This window comes from Eulemur rufifrons, chromosome 9, assembly GCF_041146395.1.
Source record: "Eulemur rufifrons isolate Redbay chromosome 9, OSU_ERuf_1, whole genome shotgun sequence".
Taxonomy (NCBI): Eukaryota; Metazoa; Chordata; class Mammalia; order Primates; family Lemuridae; genus Eulemur; species Eulemur rufifrons.
Window position 1 is genome coordinate 41089589 of NC_090991.1, and position 20142 is coordinate 41109730.

Genomic DNA, 20142 nt, shown 5'->3' on the forward strand with positions numbered 1-20142 from the left:
TGAAGAATGTTCATCCTTTTCAAGGAAGTTTGGCTGCTGAAACTGCTGAGGGGACACTGAAGACTGAGCTGGGGCCTCCTGTTGGGTTGGAATTTCAACTTCATTAGTGGACTCTGGAGTTGTGGTAACTACATGATCCACAGGTTTTATACTGACATAGTGTAATATTGGAGGCTGAACTTGAGAAACTGTTACCTCATGATGCTCGGGAGACTGAGCTTGTTGCTCCTGCTGGGCTGCAGAAGATTCAGTCTCCTTGGTAGGTTCTGAGGTTATGGTAACCTCCACATCTGGAGGTTTAACTGTAATATGGGGCAAGTTATAATGATGAGATTGAACTGTCACGATATGGTTTGGTGGAGTTTGATGGTTATGTGGAGGTGAAACTGTTACTTGATGATGCTCTGGAGACTGAGCTGGTTGCTTCTGCTTGACTGCAGAAGATTCAGGAGTTTGAGCTGTACTCTCCACAGGGGACTCTGGAGCTTGAGCTATGGCCTCCTGCTGGGTCGGAGAAGGTTCACTCTCCTCAGGAGACTCGGAAGGCTGAGCTGGCTGCTCCTGCTCACTCGGGGAAGGTTCAGCCTCCACAGGAAAGCCTGGAGACTCAGCTGGGGTCTCCTCCTGGGTGGCAGAAGGTTCCACCTCCTCAAGATGCCCTGGAGGCTGAACTGAGGCCTCCTGCTGGGCTGCAGAAGATTCAGTCTCCTTGGTCGGCTCTGAGGTTATGGTAACCTCCACATCTGGAGGTTTAACTGTAACATGGGGCAAGTTATAATGATGAGGTTGATCCTCACCTGGAGGTTGAACTGTCACCTCATGATTCAGTGGAATTTGAGCTAGACTCTCCACGGGGAACTCTGGAGTTTCAGTTGTGGCCTCCTGCTGGGTTTCAGAAGGTTCGTGCTCTCCAGGAGACTCAGAAGGCTGAGCTGGCTGCTCCTGCTCACTGGGGAAAGGTTCAGCCTCCACAGGAAAGCCTGGAGACTCAGCTGGGGTCTCCTCCTGGGTGGCAGAAGGTTCCACCTCCTCAAGATGCTCTGGAGGCTCAACTAGGGCCTCCTGCTGGGCCGGATAAGATTCAGTCTCCTTGGTAGGCTCTGAAGTGATGGTAACCTCCACATCCGGAGGTTTAACTGTAACATGGGGCAAATTATAACTATGAGGTTGAACTGTCGCCTCATAATTTGGTGGAGTTTGAGCTATAATCTCCACAGGGGACTCTGGAGCTTGAGCTATGGCCTCCTGCTGGGTCGGAGAAGGTTCACTCTCCTCAGGAGACTCAGAAGGCTGAGCTGACTGCTCCTGCTCATTCGGGGAAGGTTCAGCCTCCACAGGAAAGCCTGGAGACTCAGCTGGGGTCTCCTCCTGGGTAGCAGAAGGTTCCACCTCCTCGGAGAGCTCTGGTCTTTGAACTGGGCCTTCTTGTTGGGTTGAGGGAGGTTCAACTTCCTCAGGAGCTGGGGCCTCTTGTTGGGTTGAGGAAGGTTCTACCTCCTCTGGGTGCTCTGGAGGCTGAGCTGGGGCCTGCTGCTGACTTGGAGTAGGTTCAATGTTGTCACCTGCCTCTGGAGTTACTGTAAGCTCCAGATCCACAGGTTTAACTGTGCCTCTGGAGAAGAGTGAGTGCTGAGCTGCAGTCCGAACATTCACTTCATGACGAATTGATGGGTGAGCTACAACCTCTTCACTACCAGGTAGCTGCTGAGCTGGGACCTCCTGCGGGGTTGAAGAAGGTTCTACCTCCTCAGGGGATTGTTCTGAGGCTTCTTGCTGGAGTGAAGAAGATTGGATCTCCTCAGGGGTCTCTGGATTTTCAGTTTCATCCCCTAGGTGGAATTGAGAAAGTTCAGGGGACCTTGGAGGCTCAACTACGTTCTCTGGGAATTCCGGAGGTAGACCAGTAGGATAAACTATCCCCATACTTGGATCTAGATAAGCATCATCCTGTAGAGTTTGTTGTTCATGCTGAGGTTTTGATGCAAATTGATTTGAAGTTCCAGGATCCACCTTAGCAAGCCGTCGATGCTGAGCTAGATCATTCTTTAGGTTCTTTGGTGAAATAATAAACCTTGCTGGTCTTGAACTCTGACTATGTAGAGGTGGAACAAGTATTTCAGATGCCTGGTGATCTGAAGCCTGATCTAGACCTACAGCTTGAATCTTACTTCTGAGTAGAGGAGGCACAGCTACGACTTGAGTCTGATCCCAACCTGGCACTGGAACCACCTCCAGGAGCCTTTGTTGTCGAGTCAGCTTGTCATTGGGATCCCGATGTGGAACAGCAAACCGATCAGGGCCTGGAGGCAGCTCTTGAGCTGAACGCGTGTCCAGGAAGGGAGCCAAAGTCTCAGTCAACTCCTGAGGCGGGGCCGACATCTGGGGAGAAGCAGAGGACCCCAGGTAAGCAAAACCCTCGGGGTGTGCCAAGGGTATAAGCGCAGGGGGCGATTCGGGTGGGGGATCAGAGGAGCGGGCAGACCAGGGCTCGGTCGGTCCTCGGGGTTCAGAGGTCAGCGGGACCGGGTCCCGGGCCCACCCCCGAAGCGGAGCTGCCTGGCCCAGCAGCCACAAAGATTGCCACGCGAGAAGGACCCGTAGGGTCCAGAGGCGCAGTAGGGACATTATGTGCAGAGGCTCCTGCGCGAGCGGGAGCCGGAACACTTATGGCAGCCCTGCCGCGCGCGCGCCTGTAGCAAAGGCGCCCCGACCACACCCTTTATCTATGACACCTGTGTTTCCGCAGCGGCCTTTATTTAGCTCAGGCCCAGATCCGCTGCGTGCCACCAGGGCGCGCTTTTCCCAACAATCACTGGGCCCAAGCCTCTCTTCCCCTGCAGAGGTACAACTGTCCCCCACAGGAACACCACTACCCCCTTAGCGAGGCAACATTTGGGCCACAGACCCGGGTGGCCCCAGAACTCCAGTAGCCCACTGGGGTAGGGACGGGCTGAGCTTCCCAAGGAAGTCACAGGGCCTCGCCTCTCCGTACATTCAGAAGTGTCAGTCCAGTTTTGGCAGCCTGAACTTGTCTTCCTCCAAGCTAAAATCTGAGAGATATTCTTCCTCTCCCTGGCAGGACTGCTTCCAAGAAACGCAACTGACCTGCAAAATGAGCGCCAGTTAGGGTGGCAGGCAGAACACACATTACGGTTATTTACTCGAAAATGTTACCATTTTTCCTCAACTTTCAGTATCCTTTGTTCCACCTTTGATAATTCATTCACTACTCTATTAGATAGGGGCTGCCACAGAATCAGTGATGACTCCAAAATTTCTGTAGGATGGGTTTTAGGAGTTGTGCAATTCAGTCTAGGAGCCAATGTGTGAATCCGAGTGAACAGCCCTTTAAGTCAGCATGGGCAAACTCCCCCCATCCTGCCTTGGCCAAACACAGCCATTAACCCAGAAGTAACTATGCCACTTTTCAGAGGTCTATCCTGTGTGCACACATGAAGAAGACACTTAGGATCTTAAAGTCAGCAGGTTAAATAATTTCCTTGAAATACCAGTATAATAGAAACCAACTGATTTAATTCACAATGCTTCCTATCTATTTTATGACTTGTTGATTGTTTGCTACACCCTGTAATATGTAAACTGAGGTGCTTCATCTTTTTTCCCAGTGTCTAGCACATGGCTTGGTGCATAGTAATGGTTTTAAGTTGGAAGTGATTCCAAGATGCGCCTCATTTAGGGATGGACCTGTTGTTACAATCGTATTTCTCAAATCAGTGCTGACTTCCTTCCTTCCTTTCACATTTCACAGGAAGCTAGTATTCTTAACGTTTGACATTACCTTCACTGGTTTTATTTAAATAGAATTAAAATAATTATTTTACATGGAAAAAAACTTCACATACTTTTTCAGAATGCAACCACTTTCTCTCCTTTCTTCAAAACAAAACACTTTACAACTCTGGAGCCAGTGAAATAATCAAACATCTAGCCCCAAATAAGTTCCCACTAACACGAAACACATTTTTTGCTCCTAAAAAAAAAAATCCTATACATAGTAAATAATGACTATTTTAGATATTACTTTAGCAACTTAATCCCTAATTAAGGGATTTCATATACAGTTATACATTGCTTGCCATGTGAGGAGGAGCTTGAAAAATGCATCATTGGGCAATTTTGTTGCTGTGCAAACATCATAGAGAGCACTGACACAAACCTAGATGGTATATCCTAACACACACCCAGGCTATATGGTATGGCCTATTGCTCCTAGGCTACAAACCTGTACAGTACCTACTGGTGCCAAATACTGTAGGCAACTGTAACACAATGGTAAGTATTTGTGTATCTAAACAGAAAAGGCACAGCAAAACTATAGTAGAAAACACAAATAAAAAGGTAGACCTGTATAGGGCAACCCCATTATATTCTTATGGAATCACCATCACTTATGTGGTTTGTTGTTGACCAAAACGTCGTTATGTGGCACATGACTGTAATTGATCTACAGAAAGGATTATCAGCAAAATATTCCATCCAAGATACATAGGAGATGTTGAGCTCTAGGTAATAAGCCACATTTGAAAGACATAATAGTTTTTGAAAGCTATAGTGTAATCACATTTAAGGCAATTGTTACTTTCTGCCCAAATCCCTGGATCTTGTTTAAGGGGAGTTCAAAAAGGGCCTGTCTTCAAGCAGCCCAGAATCCCTAACCCCTCGTGGGAGAGACTAAGCCCTCTCTTGTGTCTACAACAGTAGTAGTATTCTAATAGTCTTCAATTCTGCTCTCCAAACTTCAAATAAGGGGTCAGAGCCAAGGGCCAGGACTTCAGTAAAAGCCCCAGAAATACCCCACACTCAAAAGCAGTTTCGGAGTTTCACATGTTCCTAAGAATGATACATGCTGTAGTCTTACAAATCTTGCTGGTTGTTTTGAAATATTGCTACACTGGCTATGTTACCCTTATCTTTTATCTCCACATACTTGAATTAAATCATGTAGTTCTTCTTCACTTCTGACGTCTACGATCTCTTCACTGGGTCTGTATGCCACAGCTATTTTACGACTTTCTGAAATAAAGTTAACAAAGATTAATTCAGAATTTTCTTTGTTCTAAAACTTACTGCATATAATGGTGGTACCCCATAATGAGACATTCTTTTGATCTCTAAAAGCAGAAAATAAGGGCATTTTCCTGGAAATTTCCTCATCTCACACTTGAGTTTTTAACATAACTATTTATTGAAAATATGTGTGAAGTGTCAACTTTGTTTGGTTCAAAAAACTTTATGATCTTACAGACAGGAACTATGCAATTTATAATTTATAGGAAGCAAAAAATGTAAAAACAAGAATGTTCAATCATAATATGATTAAATAGTAAGGCATTAGGTGGAGGTCAAAGTGAGTTCAAAGCTGGGATAGAGACCCTGGGACTAGTGGACACTTCATATTAGAAGCAAGGGGCAAGTCTCTACTCCCTGGGAACCAAAATGCCACCAGACACAATGGACAAAGCTTCGCAGAGAGAAAGCATTTGAACATTTTATTGGCAGAAACTGGCCCACATACCGTATAGACAATACAACTTCCTTCAAGGCAAACTAGAGCTGTAAGGCTTTTGGTCTAACGAGTTTTGAGTATGTATGAGGGATATCTTCACATACTAGGGAGAGGTAAATAACCCAGACACCTAGTTTGGTTCTTGAAGATTATTACTCGGACTTGACAGTTCATGCAAATTCAACCTGATAACCAGGGAGGTAAGACTTTCACTAGAAGGGCTGCCCGGGTTGGAAGGCTGAGACCAATCAGGGCCATCTCTTTTAAACAAATAAGGGTCTCTGGTAACTTAGCTAGGATTTCTCAGTCTCTAAGCCTTCAGAGCTGGGAAGCAGAAGAGCAATTCTTTGCAGGGACTCTCTGTGCATCAAGTTTCCTTTGAGCACAAACCATAACATTGACACTGCTGTAAAACTCAACAGGGGACATAATCAATGCCGTTCAACAGCATGACCACTCTCAAGGCTCACATGAAAGCAGCCAGTTATTACATAAGAATCGTATTCGCCCAATGTCAGTGCCAGAAATTAAAGCTGAAAGTGAATTCTTGATTCATAAAGCATAATCTAATAAACTCTCTTCAATAGAGTTTATTTATCTATTTATTCAGCTAGAAAACAATGATAATAATAGTTAACATATTTTGTCTGTTTCCTATGTAAGCATAGTTCTGAGTTTTTGCATTTGTCATCTCATTTACTCTTACAATATCCCCCATAAGGTAGGTTGAATTACTAACCTCAGTTTGCAGAGAAAGAGATTGCAGCTTAGAGATATTAAACATCTTCAAATCTCTCTGGCTATAAAACCTAAAATGGCATTAAAAATCTAGAAGACAGAGTTAGGACTCAAACCCACGTGTCTAAAGTTGAGAGTCAGTATTCTGTACGACAGGCAAGCAATTGAGAAAGAAGACTTGGATCAAACACTTTCTGTGTGAACTGAGGCAAGTCACTCCACACCTATAAACTGGGGACAATATTTGCTCTCATTTTTCTCATAAATGTCACAAAGAACAAATCTGAGACTGTTGCTGTAAAAGAATTTATTGAACAAAAGCATAATGTGGAATGTTTAGATATCCATATTTTCATCAAATTAACTTTTCAAAACGAGTTTACTTGCTCATTGAAACTGAAGTCCTTCAGGGACAACCAAGAAAGTCTTACTGGCCGGGTACAGGTACTCACACCTATAATCCCGGCACTTTGGGAGGCAGAGGCAGGAGGGTCGCTTAAGCCCAGGAGTTTGAGACTAGCCTGGGCAACATAGTGAGACCATGTCTCTATTTTTAAAACTTATTTAAAATTATAGAAATAGCTGGGCGCAGTGGCTCATACCTGTAATCCTAGCATTCTGGGAGGTCAATGAAGAAGGATTGCTTGAGGCCAGAAGTTCAAGAGCAGCCTTGAACTGGAGCCTTGAACAAGAGCAAGATGCCGTCTCTACAAAAGTAGAAAAATTAGCTGGGCATGCTGGTGCACGCCTGTAGTCCCAGGTTCTCAGGAGGGTGAGGCAGGAGAATCGCTGAGCCCAGTTGTTCGAAGTTGCAGTGAGCTATGATGACACCACTGTACTCTAGCCCGGGCGACAGGGCAAGACTATCTCACCAAAAAAAAAAAAAAAAAAAATTATAAAAGTAAAAAATAAAAATAGAAAGTCTTACCTAAAACTACAATCAATAGTTTCTGGAATGCATCTGACAAAGCCTTCTGAATAGCAAGCTTCTGAGCTGTCATCCTTTCCATAGGGAACGATAATGGTCCTAAATCCAACCAAAACAAATGGATTTAAAATGCGTATCTGAATTAATTGTTAGATGTTTAAAACATGTAAATGCATCCATGATTCTTAGATCAGTGTCTTAGTGATCGAGGGCAAACAGAACACAATGGTATGGTTGAATGGTACTGTTGTGGGTACCTCCTGGCAGGGCTCATTTTCACTGCCTCTATCTAGTCTGGAAGTTCCTGAAGGACTACAAGGGAGATACAAGCCAGAAACTTGGCGCAAGTCTACTTCACCCACAGATTTCAAGTCGACCCGTTGAGGCTACACTGCTACAGACCCTACCTCCTGTGCATCAAGGGCTGGAATCACACCCTGAAAAAGGTTTGGTGGTGGTACAGATGGTCTGGCCCCTCCGCGGGCATCACCCACAGGAGCCCACTTCACTCCACTCACCTACCTGACTTAGAACCCTAAGCCTGTGGGCCATGGATTCTAGAAAAACTTAGTATCAACTGAATACCCTTTCTACGTATCTATATTTGATTCTTTTTCTGTTCAAGCCCTTCCCTGAGTAGAAAAAGGACTGCATGTTTACACAGGAGATTTTGTTAGAGGATGATTTTGCTGGGACAACTGAAGGCTACAAAAGATCTGTATTTGAAGGAATATTTTAACACAAAGCAAGGTCTTAACCAAACACGGGAAAAACATTATTTCCTTCCTTCTCCTAAGCTTCTTGGCAAGAGGTCAGCTCTAAAATTTTTAATTTAACGTTTCTGTCAGGTATTGCCTAAGGTAAAAACCCATAATATAAGGGAGAAAAACTCTGCTCAGGACTTTAGTAGCTTAGCAAGGGGAGCGTCTGATATGTATCTGAAAAGATGAGTTTTAGAAAGTAAGAAAAAAGAGAGATCCTTCCCCCCACTGAAAACAGACCTTCCTCCAGTTGATGCACAGGCTCCTCTGCCACGCCAGCTCCGGCACTGCTGCACTCATAGGATGGCAACAGCACCTCTACAGCACAGAAGAACTTCAGGCTTTGCTTCTGAAGCGGTGCCACAGTATCTTCATTTTCCCTTTCTTCAAGGTCAGAAAGTTCCTGAAGCTGTTAGGATTTTGAATTAAAGGTTCTTCTTAGGATCTTAATGTAGACTTCAAAATGTTTTATTATTAGAAATAAAAACTAAACTCTGGTAATCCCAGCTAACAGTTGATATGTCCTATAGCTTCAAAATCAAGTAAGATTTGGCCGGGCGTCGTGGCCCACACCTGTAATCCTAGCACTCTGGGAGGCTGAGGCAGGAGGATCACTCGAGGTCATAAGTTCGAGACCAGCCTGAGCAAGAGTGAGACCCTGTCTCTACTAAAAAATAGAAAGAAATTATCTGGACAACTAAAAATATATAGAAAAAATTAGCCGGGCATGGTGACACATGCCTATAGTCCCAGCTACTCAGTATGCTGAGGCAGAAGGATTACTTGAGCCCAGGAGTTTGAGGTTGTTGTGAGCTAGGCTGACGCCACAGCACTCTAGCCCGGGCAACAGAGTGAGACTCTGTCTCAAAAAACAAAAACAAAAAAAATCAAGAAAGATTTACAAATGAATTACTAGATATAGATGACCGTTTTTATTATATGCCACACAAACGCTAGAGAGAATTACGGAGACCACCATCCAAGTGACTGAGTTTATTATAAATTCTAGGTGGCAGGGCAATTCAGAAACATCCACTTACCCTCAACAGTAGGAGGTCTCTCATACCTCCTTCCCACAACCCAGTTCAGTCCTTCTGTCTAAAGTCTAGGATTTCAGTGTTAAAGGGAAAGTGTAGTTAGTGAAAGAAAATCTATAAGGTTTACCTTGATGATCCTTTTTGACCATCCATTGAAACCAAAGTAGTAATGTGCCAGTTCTTGGCATTGGAAGCTGTTTAGGGCAAGAGCCTGATGTTGAACTGCCCTATGTCTGGTGCCAAGACGAACCTAAAGTGACAAGAGATAAACCCACAAATATCACAACCTGCCAGAGACTTTATTTTGTTTATTTATTTAGAGACAGGGTCGTGCTCTGTTGCCCAGGCTGGAAGGCAGTGGTGCGATTCTAGCTCACTGCACCCTCCAACTCCTAGGCTAAAGCAATCCTCCTGCCTCAGCTTCCCGTATAGCTGGGTCTACAGGTGCACACCACCGTTCCCAGCTAATTTTGTAATTTTTTTTTTTGTAGAGATAAGGTGTTGCTGTGTTGCCCAGGCTGGTCTCGAACTCCTGGCCTCACGCGATCCTCCCACCTCAGCCTCCCAAAGTGCTGGGAAGAGATTCTATTTTGGATACACATGAGATTTACCAATACAGATTTCATGAAATGGATGTGAAGACTAAACGGGATAGAACACTATAAGCACTAAATTCATGCTAAGCCCTAAATAAGTATTATCCATTATGTTTAAGCCACAGTACTTTTCTGAATCATTTTCAGGGTCCCTGATTAATTGGAAAATTCCCCTGACCTCTGGTGGTGAACAGTGATGATGAAAGCAACTAAGGAAGCCCTGCAGAGGTAAATCATAGGGTAGTAATTGAGCAAAGAAAAGAAATCATTTCAGTCTTCCTATCCAGTAGCTCCTGCTTGAGAATATGGCCTGAAGAGCAGGTAAGATGATCCCACACCCACCCCTCTTCCCAAGTTACTAACCCCTGTCAGAAGAGGTAATATACATACCTCTATAAATTTCACAAGCAATGAAAACAATTAGAGGTTCACCTGCATTAAGAACCTTCTTCAAACATTTTCCACATCACTGTGGATTTCTTGCATCACTAGTTCTTTCTACATGTCTATTTCATTTTTTGAAAAGTGTAGTACATGAATATAGTCATAAAATTCAAATAATACAGGTAAAATCAAAGCCTTATTAATTCTTTATTGACTTATTTATGCATCTTCCTCTATCACTGGTTTATAAGCTTCTTAAGTGCCCGAGGGAACCGTGTCTTATTCTTTTCTCATTCCCAGAACCAAGCGGAGTTCTTGGCATATAATAGAGGATTGATTGTCTTGTTGATTGAGTGAAGGAATGAAGGAATGAGTAAATAAAAAATGAAATTACTTTCTCCAACTGAAGAGATGGAGATAATACCTGTTGGGAAGGAGAAATGAAGGCTAACTTTTGAATGCTGGATGCTGAAAGGGAGACTTGCCCGTGTTGTGAGTCAGCCTGGAGCTTTTCTGGACAACCAGGAAGCCTCAGAAGGGCTCTGGGACCCTAGATAATACAGACAGTTGTCACCTGGATAACCTTGCCGGTTCTTGCTGGCAACCATTTTCTTTCACGCCACTGAAAAAAACTGTTTCAGCTGCCTTAGGCCTGTCCTCAATTTTATTTTAAAATGTTATTCTCTGTATTTATAAAAGGCAGAAAAGACAAGAACTATGTGTACTTGCCAAAGTATAAAAGAATATGTCATTAAAGTAGATGACAATTTTGGGGGCATGGTAACCCAAACTCTGAGTTAGGTAAATAAATGTATTTAATACATAAATACATCTATAATAATATGAATGCCTTCTCCTCTCAACTATATATTGACTCGTAGATCATTTCCTTCATCACTCTATTGGTGATGGGCTTTATGCTGTGAAATTCTCAAAACCTAAAGCTTATGGAATGGTCTCAATGTCCAAAGAGCACTAAAAACTCATTACTCACAAAATGATACCAAGTAACTATTTCCTAATATTTCCAGCACTATCTGTGATATCTGAGTGGTTATGTGAGATGGTCACTGGTTAAGCAGATCATAGTCCAAAAATTAAAGAATGTCTGACAGGTAATCATTTCAATCACAGGAAGTGGAGCCAGGATTGAAGAGGGTGTCGGACAGGCTACAGAAATGGAGTAGTATACCTGGAGTCACTAAGTAGAGTTCTCAGATTCAATCAAGGTTAAATCAATGAAGAAAGGAATATGGACAAGAAAAGGCAGCAAAGTCAGTAGGAAGTAGCCAGATCAAGTAGCCAATAAGGAACTGAAATGGTCCTTGAAAAAATGAAAGATGGTTGAATTGAGGCACAAGAGATCATTCTGTGTCTCTGGGAAAGTGAAATTGGCTGGCAGGTTAGTATGGAATCCGGTTTTTACAGTGCATTAAAAAAATGTTCCCATGTTCTGGGAACTAAAGGGCGTTCTGAGTAGGCAGCTTGAGAGTAATGATGAGGATGATGATGATAAAGCTTCCTTTATGTTGCAACTGGCAAAAAGAGTTTGCCATGCTCACACATTTTAAATCTACATAAAAGTAAATGTGAGCAGAAATCTTCTGGTAAAGATTTCTTAAAGGGCAGCACAAAATGACATGGGATTTAGCATCAATAAGTTTGGGTTTGACCTCTAGCTTTCACAGTTCTTGTCATGAACCTGAAGCAAGGCACTGTTAACCATCCTGAGTTTGAGTTTCTCCATCTGAGAACTGGAAGATCAGCGTGGCAATTTATCTGAGAGTATTCTGTAAACCAGAATGCCAGACAAACACTAGCATATTGAATTCAGCACTTCATTCCAGTGGAGCTAAGAATTCCATATTTGGACCCACCTTCACTGGAGATTTCTGAAAAAGCTGCTTCCGGTCGCATGCCTTTTGGGCTCTACGGGCATCCCTTGCTGGATAAAACTTGATGATGGCACAGAAACCAGGACGAGACACTGCAGCGTTTGGGAAGACCCGGACTGAATACAGAAGGCCAAAGTGGGAGAATTCTGTGAACAGAGAATTCTGTGGGGTGGTCCCACGCCAAATAAGTGCATGAAATCTCATGGCCAGAAAACAAAACTTCACGTCGCCTCCTATTCCCCAAACCCTTGTCCACAGTGGGTGCAACTCGAAACACTTCTCATTTCATGAACAAGTTTTCCCCTTAAATTCTAAGCTTTAAGAGGCATTAGAAGGCAAAATGTGCTGGCTGTTGAGAGGTGCCTCTGGGTCTCTAAAATCTGTTGGGGCTAGGTGACTGCTGGGGTCCGCTACCGAACTGAGAGCTGGGGCCCCCTACCGAACTAAGAACCCGTCAGTGGAGGCTACGAAGCAGGTGAGGTGCCAAGGCAGGACTCCCGAGCTCCCAGTCACGGGTGGGCGGCCTTCTCCATCCCTCCCTCCACCCTGGCCCCAGCTTACATGCAAGTCCTCCGCCGTGGGTCCAGAGCTCAGCTCCCACACTAGCAAGGTTTTGTCACTGTCAGTGGGAACCGCAAAAGGTACCAACTCCGCCATCCAACCGCCACTACGCCAGCGCGACTAAGGCTCGAGCAGTACTGCGCCTGCGCAAGGCATGCCCGCGCTTTTTAAAAAAAATGGACGCATGCGAGGGGCGGGGCCGGCACGGCGCGGAGGACGGGGGCGGGGCGGGGGCGGGGCGGGGGCGGGGCCGGCACTCTGAGCGCTCCCTCGCCCCTCCCACCCCAGGCCGCTCTCTGAGTCAATTCGCTTCCTCCAGCCAAGGCGCTCCAATCTCAGAGTTGTGTTGTTAGGGCAGAGTCCTAGGATGGGCTTTCAGGATGGAAGGATAGGGACACCTTCATAGCAGTCGGCTTCATCTTTACTCCTGGAGGAGACTAGGGTACTGGGGAGTTAACACTACCTACTGATCTTGTAGGAAATAACCGCTAAAGGTGCTATCCTTTGACTTGAGTGTTTTCAGTTTTAAATACGCGAATCAAAGTATAACTCACTAAGCCCTTAACAGTCGCATGAAATCCTTAAAAAGAACTCCCTGGTTGTCCTGCGCGATTCTGATAAATTGCGTATGTGTGTTTCAGATGGTGTGGGAGGTTGGGGGTGGGCAGAGTAAGAAAGAAGGAGAGGTAAATTTGGGGACAAAAATCAAAAAGTGGGTCCAAATAGGGCACCAACACTGGAGCTGATGGTGCCTGAGCAGGGGTGTTCTAGGCGTCATAATCCGCTACTTACTGAGAGTGAAAGAGTCCTAAGACTCTTTAAACTACAATGTCAGAACCAGAAGAAACCCTGCAAAACAAGTCTCCTGCGATTTTTATAAAAATAATAGTCCTCAGACCTGTGCTTTTCACCTGTCCTCAGCTAAATGAGAAAAGCACAATATAATCAGGGTTTTGTTATTTCATTAAATAAAATGTATTCCATTTCATTCTTCTACAAGCATGACCTCCCTACAATTCTGACACCAAAAAAAATGTGTTTTATAAAAAGATGCCGATAAATAGAGAATCGTTGTTTTAATACACTTACTTGGGCATTAAAATTAAAACTTGGAAATATCAGGTTTAATTTTTTTGACATTTTACTGGCTTGTGAAATCCAAAAATCTGGGAACTACCTACTGAATAGTCAAATCTTATAGCTGAAGCAGTTTGAGTGGCCAGAATAACACCCCAGTTAGGCCAGACATTTACTGACGATGCCTATGTGCAGGACATTCTTCCAACAGTCCCTTTTCTGCCTTTGCCTTGTCTTTAAGCAGTTCTACTCTACACCAGCACCCTCCAAGCAAACTGGATCCTATCCAGAGAAGACATTTTTAATCATCTAGATTCTATTAATAGCCCATCCTCCCAAGCCACCCCAAAATCATTAGCACCTATCACCATTTCTCCATCTCACCACTCCTTTCTCCACCTTAATACCAGACCCTTACCCCCAAGAACCTCAAGAGCAATAGTTATGTTTTATCTTCCTTCTAGTAACCAGCACACTCCTATTGTATTAGGTACTCAAATATACATGGAATTAATAATGAATAAATTAACACATTGTTTGCACAGGCACTGCTTTAATAATTCAAAAACTATAGATTTCTTTATTGTGGTCCTCTTGGTTTTGCAAATGACAGGCAGGAACCATGGGATTGGGCCCGGATGCCAACAAGGAGGAAGCCCGAGAAAACCATTTATTCCCAGGGCTCTGATCAGTTTTGCTTATAAATGGGAAGAGAAGAAAATAACATGAAGCGGAGGCAAGAAGAAGAAACGAAGAACCTCCAAGTGAGGACGGGAGTCCTGGAATGACTCTACAGCGGGCCTGCACCCTGTTTCATTCCAGGCGGCATCCTGTCATCCAGTAGGAGAGTGGCCGGCCTGAGCAGTGCAACCTCCATTCTACCCTGTGGAGAAAAAAGACACGGTTCTTGCTTCCGACTTAGTAGCATCTCCACACACACACGACCCAGTTCTTGGTGAGTTTCCATGCAGAGCAACACCCAGAATCCCCTTCGTTACTAGCCCTCTGGTCTGTCCTTCACTGGCTCCTCTGATTCTTCCAGTGAATGTCCCTCATCCCTGGTATTTGCCCTCTTCTCTGATCAGTACCCTTCCACATTTTCAAATCCTCATCTACCTCTGAACGGGGAGAGAGCACTGTTTTACAGGGCTGAAAGTTACTAAAAACACAAAACAAACAAAACCACAACAAACAAACAAACAAAAAAGTGCAGCCATTGACTCTCCCTCCAGAGAGCCTCAGTTCTAATAATCATCAATGTCCCTTTTGTACAGTGTTTTGAGTACGCAAAGCATTTAACTCCCTCCATGCTGACAATCTTCTGTAGAGGCAGCCATTTATGCTATTTATATACCTAGTTTGTAGCTCAGAGAAGGTAAGTGACATCCGAATGTCCCCCGTTAGCAAGCTGATAGCTTTGGGGGTGTCTGCCCAGCTGTTGAGCGCCATGCTTTTAACAGAAAAAATTGCCAATCCTGGCAAGAGCGCTCCTGCGGTAGCCACGATTACGTGGCTAAACGCCTGTGGTGCCAACAGCTGATTGGACCAAGGGGGAACACGTGGCCTAAGCTGAATCAGATTCTCCATCCCAGGAACTTGGGTGGGAACTGAGCGTGTTCAGACCCTACAGTCGTTTAGGACTTTAGCACACAAACATGGGGCGCACATAGTGTGTCTTGTGGACTGGGGAACAGAGAAAGCTGGACTGCAACGTAGTGAAGCGAACGCACCAAAAGAAGCCAAAGGCTGCCAGGGAAAGCTTGCTGACAGTTTCCAGCCCTGATTTCATTCCCTTCCTGAGGCCCAGCTGCACCCCTTGAGTGGGCTCAGGGAGACACCTTATCCTCCCAGAATAAATTTCCCCCGGCTAGCTCAAGTTGTTTTCTGTCACTGCAACCGAAAGAGTTTTGTTTAATACAGTATCAGAGAAAGAACCAGATCTCAGGTCTTCTAGCTCAGATCTCCAAGCCCATCCTCCACCCCACATGTTTTCAGATGTGGCAAAGGAGTGCCCATAGGTCCTTGCCTACTGCCCCTTTCTCTGCCACGTCCTCCTTCCTGGGGCTCTGCCCGCTAACTTAGTCCCACCGTGTCCTCCTCACCATTTGTTCATGCCCCCTGATCTGGACACAATCATTTTTGCACAGTGAATGCCTGCGAGAAGGTTGGGGTTCAGCAGATCTGAAAGGGAAAAAGAGAAAACCTGTGAGGGCAACAGAGGACAGTCCCCAAACCTGAGGCAGACACTGGCCCTCCCTGAACAGCCCTATGCCACCTAGCGGCTGAGTACTTCCAGTCCAGGCAAGGCCTCCCTCTCAGGGCCCCATTTAGACACCTTTACAATGGCTGCTGGAGGTTGGGGGTGGGTAGGGGTGGAGGTAGGAGGGGGCAGGAGGACTGAGAATTGGGCCTGTTCGTTACTATTCTTCCTAGCCAGGGTAGATGGTGGTTCACCCACAGTTTGGTGGGGGGGGGGGGGCGGGGTTCTAGGAAGAGGAAATGCCAAAGTAGACAGCACGGAGGCCATGGTAAAGTCCTGCCTAAGTAGGGGGACTCTTCAAGCAAGGAGCCCAGGGACGTTAGTGAGTGTGTGAAGGAGGAGGTGAGGGACAGAGTCATGGGCCCTATCGAGCCTCCTGGATCAGATTTAAGGTGGAGAGTTTGCACTTGGCCTTTGCTCAGACTATTAACTGAAGATGGTACCACTGAGTCATTAGAACGGAGCCTTTGAAGCCACCAGTCTGGCCTTCAGTGCTGGTTCTCTTCATGGGCCTCAGTTTGCTCATCTGTAAAGTGGGGATCATAAATAGTTTGCCTGGAAAGTTGGGTGAAGTGAGCTATGCATGTAAAGTGCTTAGTATGTAATATCCTCTCAGTGGAAGTTTGCTGCAGCCGCTCTACTACCACTGGCTGTACAGAGCCTTTCTGGATCCTACTCAAGGACTCTACAGAATCTCCTAACTGCATGGGCATTAGGGCCACTAGTTCAACCCTCGGCTCACTAAAGGGATTCCCTAATTCTTTGGACCATCTCTTGGGGGGCATTCCCAGGCTGTGGGTGGAAAGAGAAGTCCTGTGAGCAGAGCCTGGTCTCCTCTCTCACCTCTCCCACCCTGGGGCCCTGGCCAGACCTTGACAGTCCACATGGCAAAGGTTTTCCGAGTGACTCTTGTAATCGTTGCACCAGTAGTGGCTGTTGATCTGGAAGAGGCCATAGTCATAGCTGCCATCTGCATTTTCATTCACCTTTGATATGTTGAAGTTGCTTTCTATAAAAGCCAGGCACAGCTCTTAGAATGGAGAGGAGGAGGTCAGGATTTAGAGGGAAGCAAGCCAAGTGAGAAAGGAAGTGGAGGAGAAAGGGCCAGGAGGGATCAGACAAAAGGGACGAGGCTCAAAGGCTAGATGGAGCGAGAGGGCTGGAAACGCCCATTGGCCTCCCCTCTCATCCCTCGGTTCATCCACCCGGGTATTCATCAGCACAACCACTCACCCAGCCTTCCATCCATCCATGCTTTCTGCACTTACTGAGCACCTACTGTGTACCAGGAACTGTGCAAAGCCCAGTGAGGGACATTCGGCTGGGTCAAACACAGATGCTGCCTTCAAGAGGCCTATATTACAAGAATAAAGATATGTACCTAGAAAAAGCCACAAAGCAAGATAAAAGGAGAAAGTGTTGCCCACCCAGGCCAGGCTCCTGCCCTACACCCTGTAGGCTCCTGCCCTATACCCTACAGCAGGGAAGCCTAATGGTTAGGAGGCTTGGGAGTCTAACAGTCCTGGGTTCAAACCCTAACTCATAGTCTGGGATGTGTGGCCTACGTTCTTGGAGCCATTTCTTTATCTGTCAAATGATGATGGTCCCATGGATTGTTGGGCTAAATGATATAAGGCTGTAAAATGTCCAGCCTAGGGCTTAGCACCAAGTAAGCAAATTGTAAATGGTGGCTGCTGCCATTGCTGCTTCCTATGATTATTACTATTCAGTCTTCTGCTTTAAACTCAGTAAGTGTTTTCTGCTGAGATAGGGTCTTGCTCTGTCGCATGGGCTAGAGTGCAGTGGTGTCATCAGAACTCACTGCAACCTCAAACTCCTGGGCTCAAGAGATCCTCCTGCCTCAGTCTCTCAAACAGCTGGGATTACAGGCGTGAGCCACCTCGCCTGGCTTCAGTAAATGTTTGATGGCTCACTGAAGTCAACACACAGAGAAAGACACTCGTTTTTCGTTCTTAGTAAGGAACTTTGGGAGGTCACCGGGGCAGGCATCAAGACAACAGGTGTGTGTCTTGCCCAGCACTGGTGAATGGATCGGCCAGGTGGGGAACTGAGGGCTGTTCACTTTGCCAGACCCCTCACCGGCATACATGCTGGGCTGCTCCCCAGCCGAACGGCTGGGCCCGCTGGGGCTGGCTGTGCTGTTCTTCCGTGGTGTGCGCAGCTCTTCATCTCTTATTGAACTGCCACCATTCATTCAGTTAGGCAGAGTGTCAATTCTTGCTCATTCAGATTTTCTTTTACTCACTAATGTGCTTAACTCTCACCCCTTACTAAATGTGATTTATTAATGACTTTTTAAAGATGGAGCAGAGGAACCCTTGCATCTTGTGCAGAGTTGCACTTGTGTTACCACTTGGAACAAGGCAGCCATGGATCTGCGTTGGGTGAGGCAGCAAGTGGGTGGATTTGGTGCTGGGCGGTGCTGGGGGTGCAGGAGGGTCAGGAGTGGCCAGGGCAGAACCTGTGAGTGGAGACGCAGCCCCTCCAACGAACGCGTTTTCTGCGAGAAAGGCTGCAGGAGGGCTGTCTTGGGAAATTACTGCTCTCACACGTTCTTCTTTACCTTGCCCCCCAGCACCTCCCCGCTAGCTATCCAAGGCTTGGGATTTTTAAAAGGGAAACACAAACAGAAAAAACCAATGTGAATTTTCCAGCTTTAAAAGGTGGAGAACTCCCTACCAAGACAGGACACACATTTACACAGGAGTTTGAGGGCCTGGGAAAAAAGACAGGACTCGGCCTCACAGTGCAGGGAGGCTCAGCGATCCAAACATTCTGGCAACCCCACTGACCCTGTGAGAGGGGCCAGAAGGTGGACGACCCCTGTGGGCAGGAGGTCAAGTATGTCATAAATGACTGGTTCTTGATGAACCAGGGAGAGAGCCCCAGAACAACTGTATTTGAGGATGATATGTTCTCAGGTTCCCAGAGGCTGACTAGGCTGGGCAATGAGGCGGGGGAGCCCCTGGGAGTCCTCTGCCCACACCGCCCTTGGGGGAGTGTTGGCCAGCACCAGGGATTCTGACCTCAGTCCTGTGTTTCTTTCCTATGGCCCTTGTTACTTGTAGATAAATATTTAACTAGTTACATTTTAATTTCTTACCATATGGGTGGAATTGGCAATGGATACAGTTTAGTACGAGAAAAATAAGTCTCTTACAAGCAATGCTGAGAAGCCAATGTTAGAGAATTTATTGACAGGCTGCCTGAGGCAGGCTGGGGCACTATGCTTCCTCCTCTTCCTCCTCCTCCTCCTCCTCTTCCTCCTCCGGTGCTTCAGCTGACTCCACCGGTGTGGTCACCACAACTTCCCTGAGCTCCCTGGGATAGGAAGACAACACCAAGGCTTTCACTCTTGAAAGGAGCAATTAAACTTTTCATTATCCCTCATTTTAGATACGATTCTAAATTGTCCCCAGCCATTTACCCTGCATCCTTGTTGACAATCTCCTCATCAAAAGACTCCTCGTCGTGAAGCTTCTCTGCCATATTTTTCTGGCGTGTGGCACTGAGAGGTCTGTACATATCCCTAAGCCAAAGTGGCCACCATCTCCTGGAAGAGCCCCTTGGGGGAAACACAAGACAATTAGTGATTCCTGCCATGTTCCAGGTGTCTCACGACGTACATCTCTGGTCTTCTTAGGACTAAACGTGCACCTTGGTCCACAATCACAGTGAGCAACATCACTACAGACCTGGGATCCTGAAAATAATTCCATGTGTGCTGGATTCCAGAAGCTCTCCATCTCTGTCCAAGAGGGCCTCACAATGTCACTGGGGAGACCTTTGTGCGTGGCTTGGCATGGAGTGCAGGCAGGATTTTCAGCCTCGCTTACCCCCTTGGCCACATGCTCTTATGCAGTGAACAAACCATACAACCATGCAGGGCAGAAGTGTTTGACTCTGTCCAAAAGCGTGTTACATCAGTCCCTTTCCAACTTAGTCCCACATGCAGCATTTGCTGGGGAGCGAGGGACAAAGTGCTTCTATTTTCCTAGAAGCTTTGTCCTATAAGTTGAGTCACATCAAGCAAATGCCTGGGTGTAGCTAGCAAAGTTATCTGTCTTACAGATTTTCATACTGCAGGCTGTCACTGGGGAGTCAGCTGTGAAATCAGTTTAAAGGACAAAATATTCTTTTTGAATATGAACAGAATGGAAACAAATCAGAGTGCACTGTTTTAGAAACTACTTATGTCTACACAGCATATGTGTATTGTTTGTGATATAAAATGCAGCTCACAGCCCAAGTAGAGTATAATCAATGGAGAAGCCCCCAGCTGGAAAGGGACCACGCTCTCTCTGATACTCACTAGCAGTGTGACCACGGGGCAAGATAATTTCCCTTTCTGTGTCTC

At 45.9% G+C, this 20142-nt stretch overlaps 3 protein-coding genes and 1 long non-coding RNA gene across 6 annotated transcripts in view; all 4 read right to left on the reverse strand.

The window, feature by feature from the left end:
* Positions 1-2379, reverse strand: part of LOC138392393 (leucine-rich repeat-containing protein 37B-like) — a 46811-nt gene extending 44432 nt beyond the window's left edge. Inside the window, exons 1-2 of the mRNA XM_069483154.1 lie at positions 2214-2379; positions 600-1829 (exon numbers count right to left, since the gene is read on the reverse strand). Of these exons, the coding sequence (XP_069339255.1) occupies positions 600-1829; positions 2214-2379 (1396 nt within the window). The remainder of the gene's footprint in view (positions 1-599; positions 1830-2213) is intronic.
* Positions 2380-2985: 606 nt separating this feature from the next.
* Positions 2986-12523, reverse strand: LOC138391669 (RAD52 motif-containing protein 1-like). Of its 3 annotated transcripts, XM_069481561.1 has the most exons (7): positions 12428-12523; positions 11849-12028; positions 9119-9241; positions 8195-8363; positions 7194-7292; positions 4949-5034; positions 2986-3105 (listed from the first exon to the last, which is right to left on the reverse strand). In XM_069481561.1, the coding sequence occupies exons 1-7, from the start codon at positions 12521-12523 to the stop codon at positions 3004-3006; spliced, it is 855 nt and encodes a 284-aa protein (XP_069337662.1). In that variant the 3' UTR covers positions 2986-3003. The 3 variants fall into 3 exon arrangements, with proteins under 3 accessions (XP_069337662.1, XP_069337663.1, XP_069337664.1); XM_069481562.1 differs by lacking the exon at positions 7194-7292; XM_069481563.1 differs by lacking the exons at positions 4949-5034; positions 7194-7292; positions 8195-8363.
* Positions 12524-14050: 1527 nt separating this feature from the next.
* On the reverse strand, positions 14051-16778 carry LOC138391670 (uncharacterized). The gene is made up of 3 exons (XR_011234850.1): positions 16608-16778; positions 15607-15685; positions 14051-14387 (listed from the first exon to the last, which is right to left on the reverse strand). It is a non-coding gene; the product is annotated as an uncharacterized lncRNA (long non-coding RNA).
* Positions 16779-19009: 2231 nt separating this feature from the next.
* Positions 19010-20142, reverse strand: part of LOC138392394 (leucine-rich repeat-containing protein 37B-like) — a 47215-nt gene continuing 46082 nt past the window's right edge. The window contains exons 15-16 of the mRNA XM_069483155.1: positions 19213-19280; positions 19010-19106 (exon numbers count right to left, since the gene is read on the reverse strand). Of these exons, the coding sequence (XP_069339256.1) occupies positions 19010-19106; positions 19213-19280 (165 nt within the window). The remainder of the gene's footprint in view (positions 19107-19212; positions 19281-20142) is intronic.

Excerpts from the sequence above, each read along its gene's own strand:
- LOC138391669 (XM_069481561.1), bottom strand. The coding sequence starts at position 12,523 with ATGGCGGAGTTGGTACCTTTTGCGGTTCCCACTGACAGTGACAAAACC. Across the intron at positions 7,293-8,194 it reads TGTGCATCAACTGGAGGAAG|GACCATTATCGTTCCCTATG; the intron begins GTCTGTTTTCAG and ends GGTTGGATTTAG. Across the intron at positions 5,035-7,193 it reads ACTATTGATTGTAGTTTTAG|AAAGTCGTAAAATAGCTGTG; the intron begins GTAAGACTTTCT and ends ACTTTATTTCAG.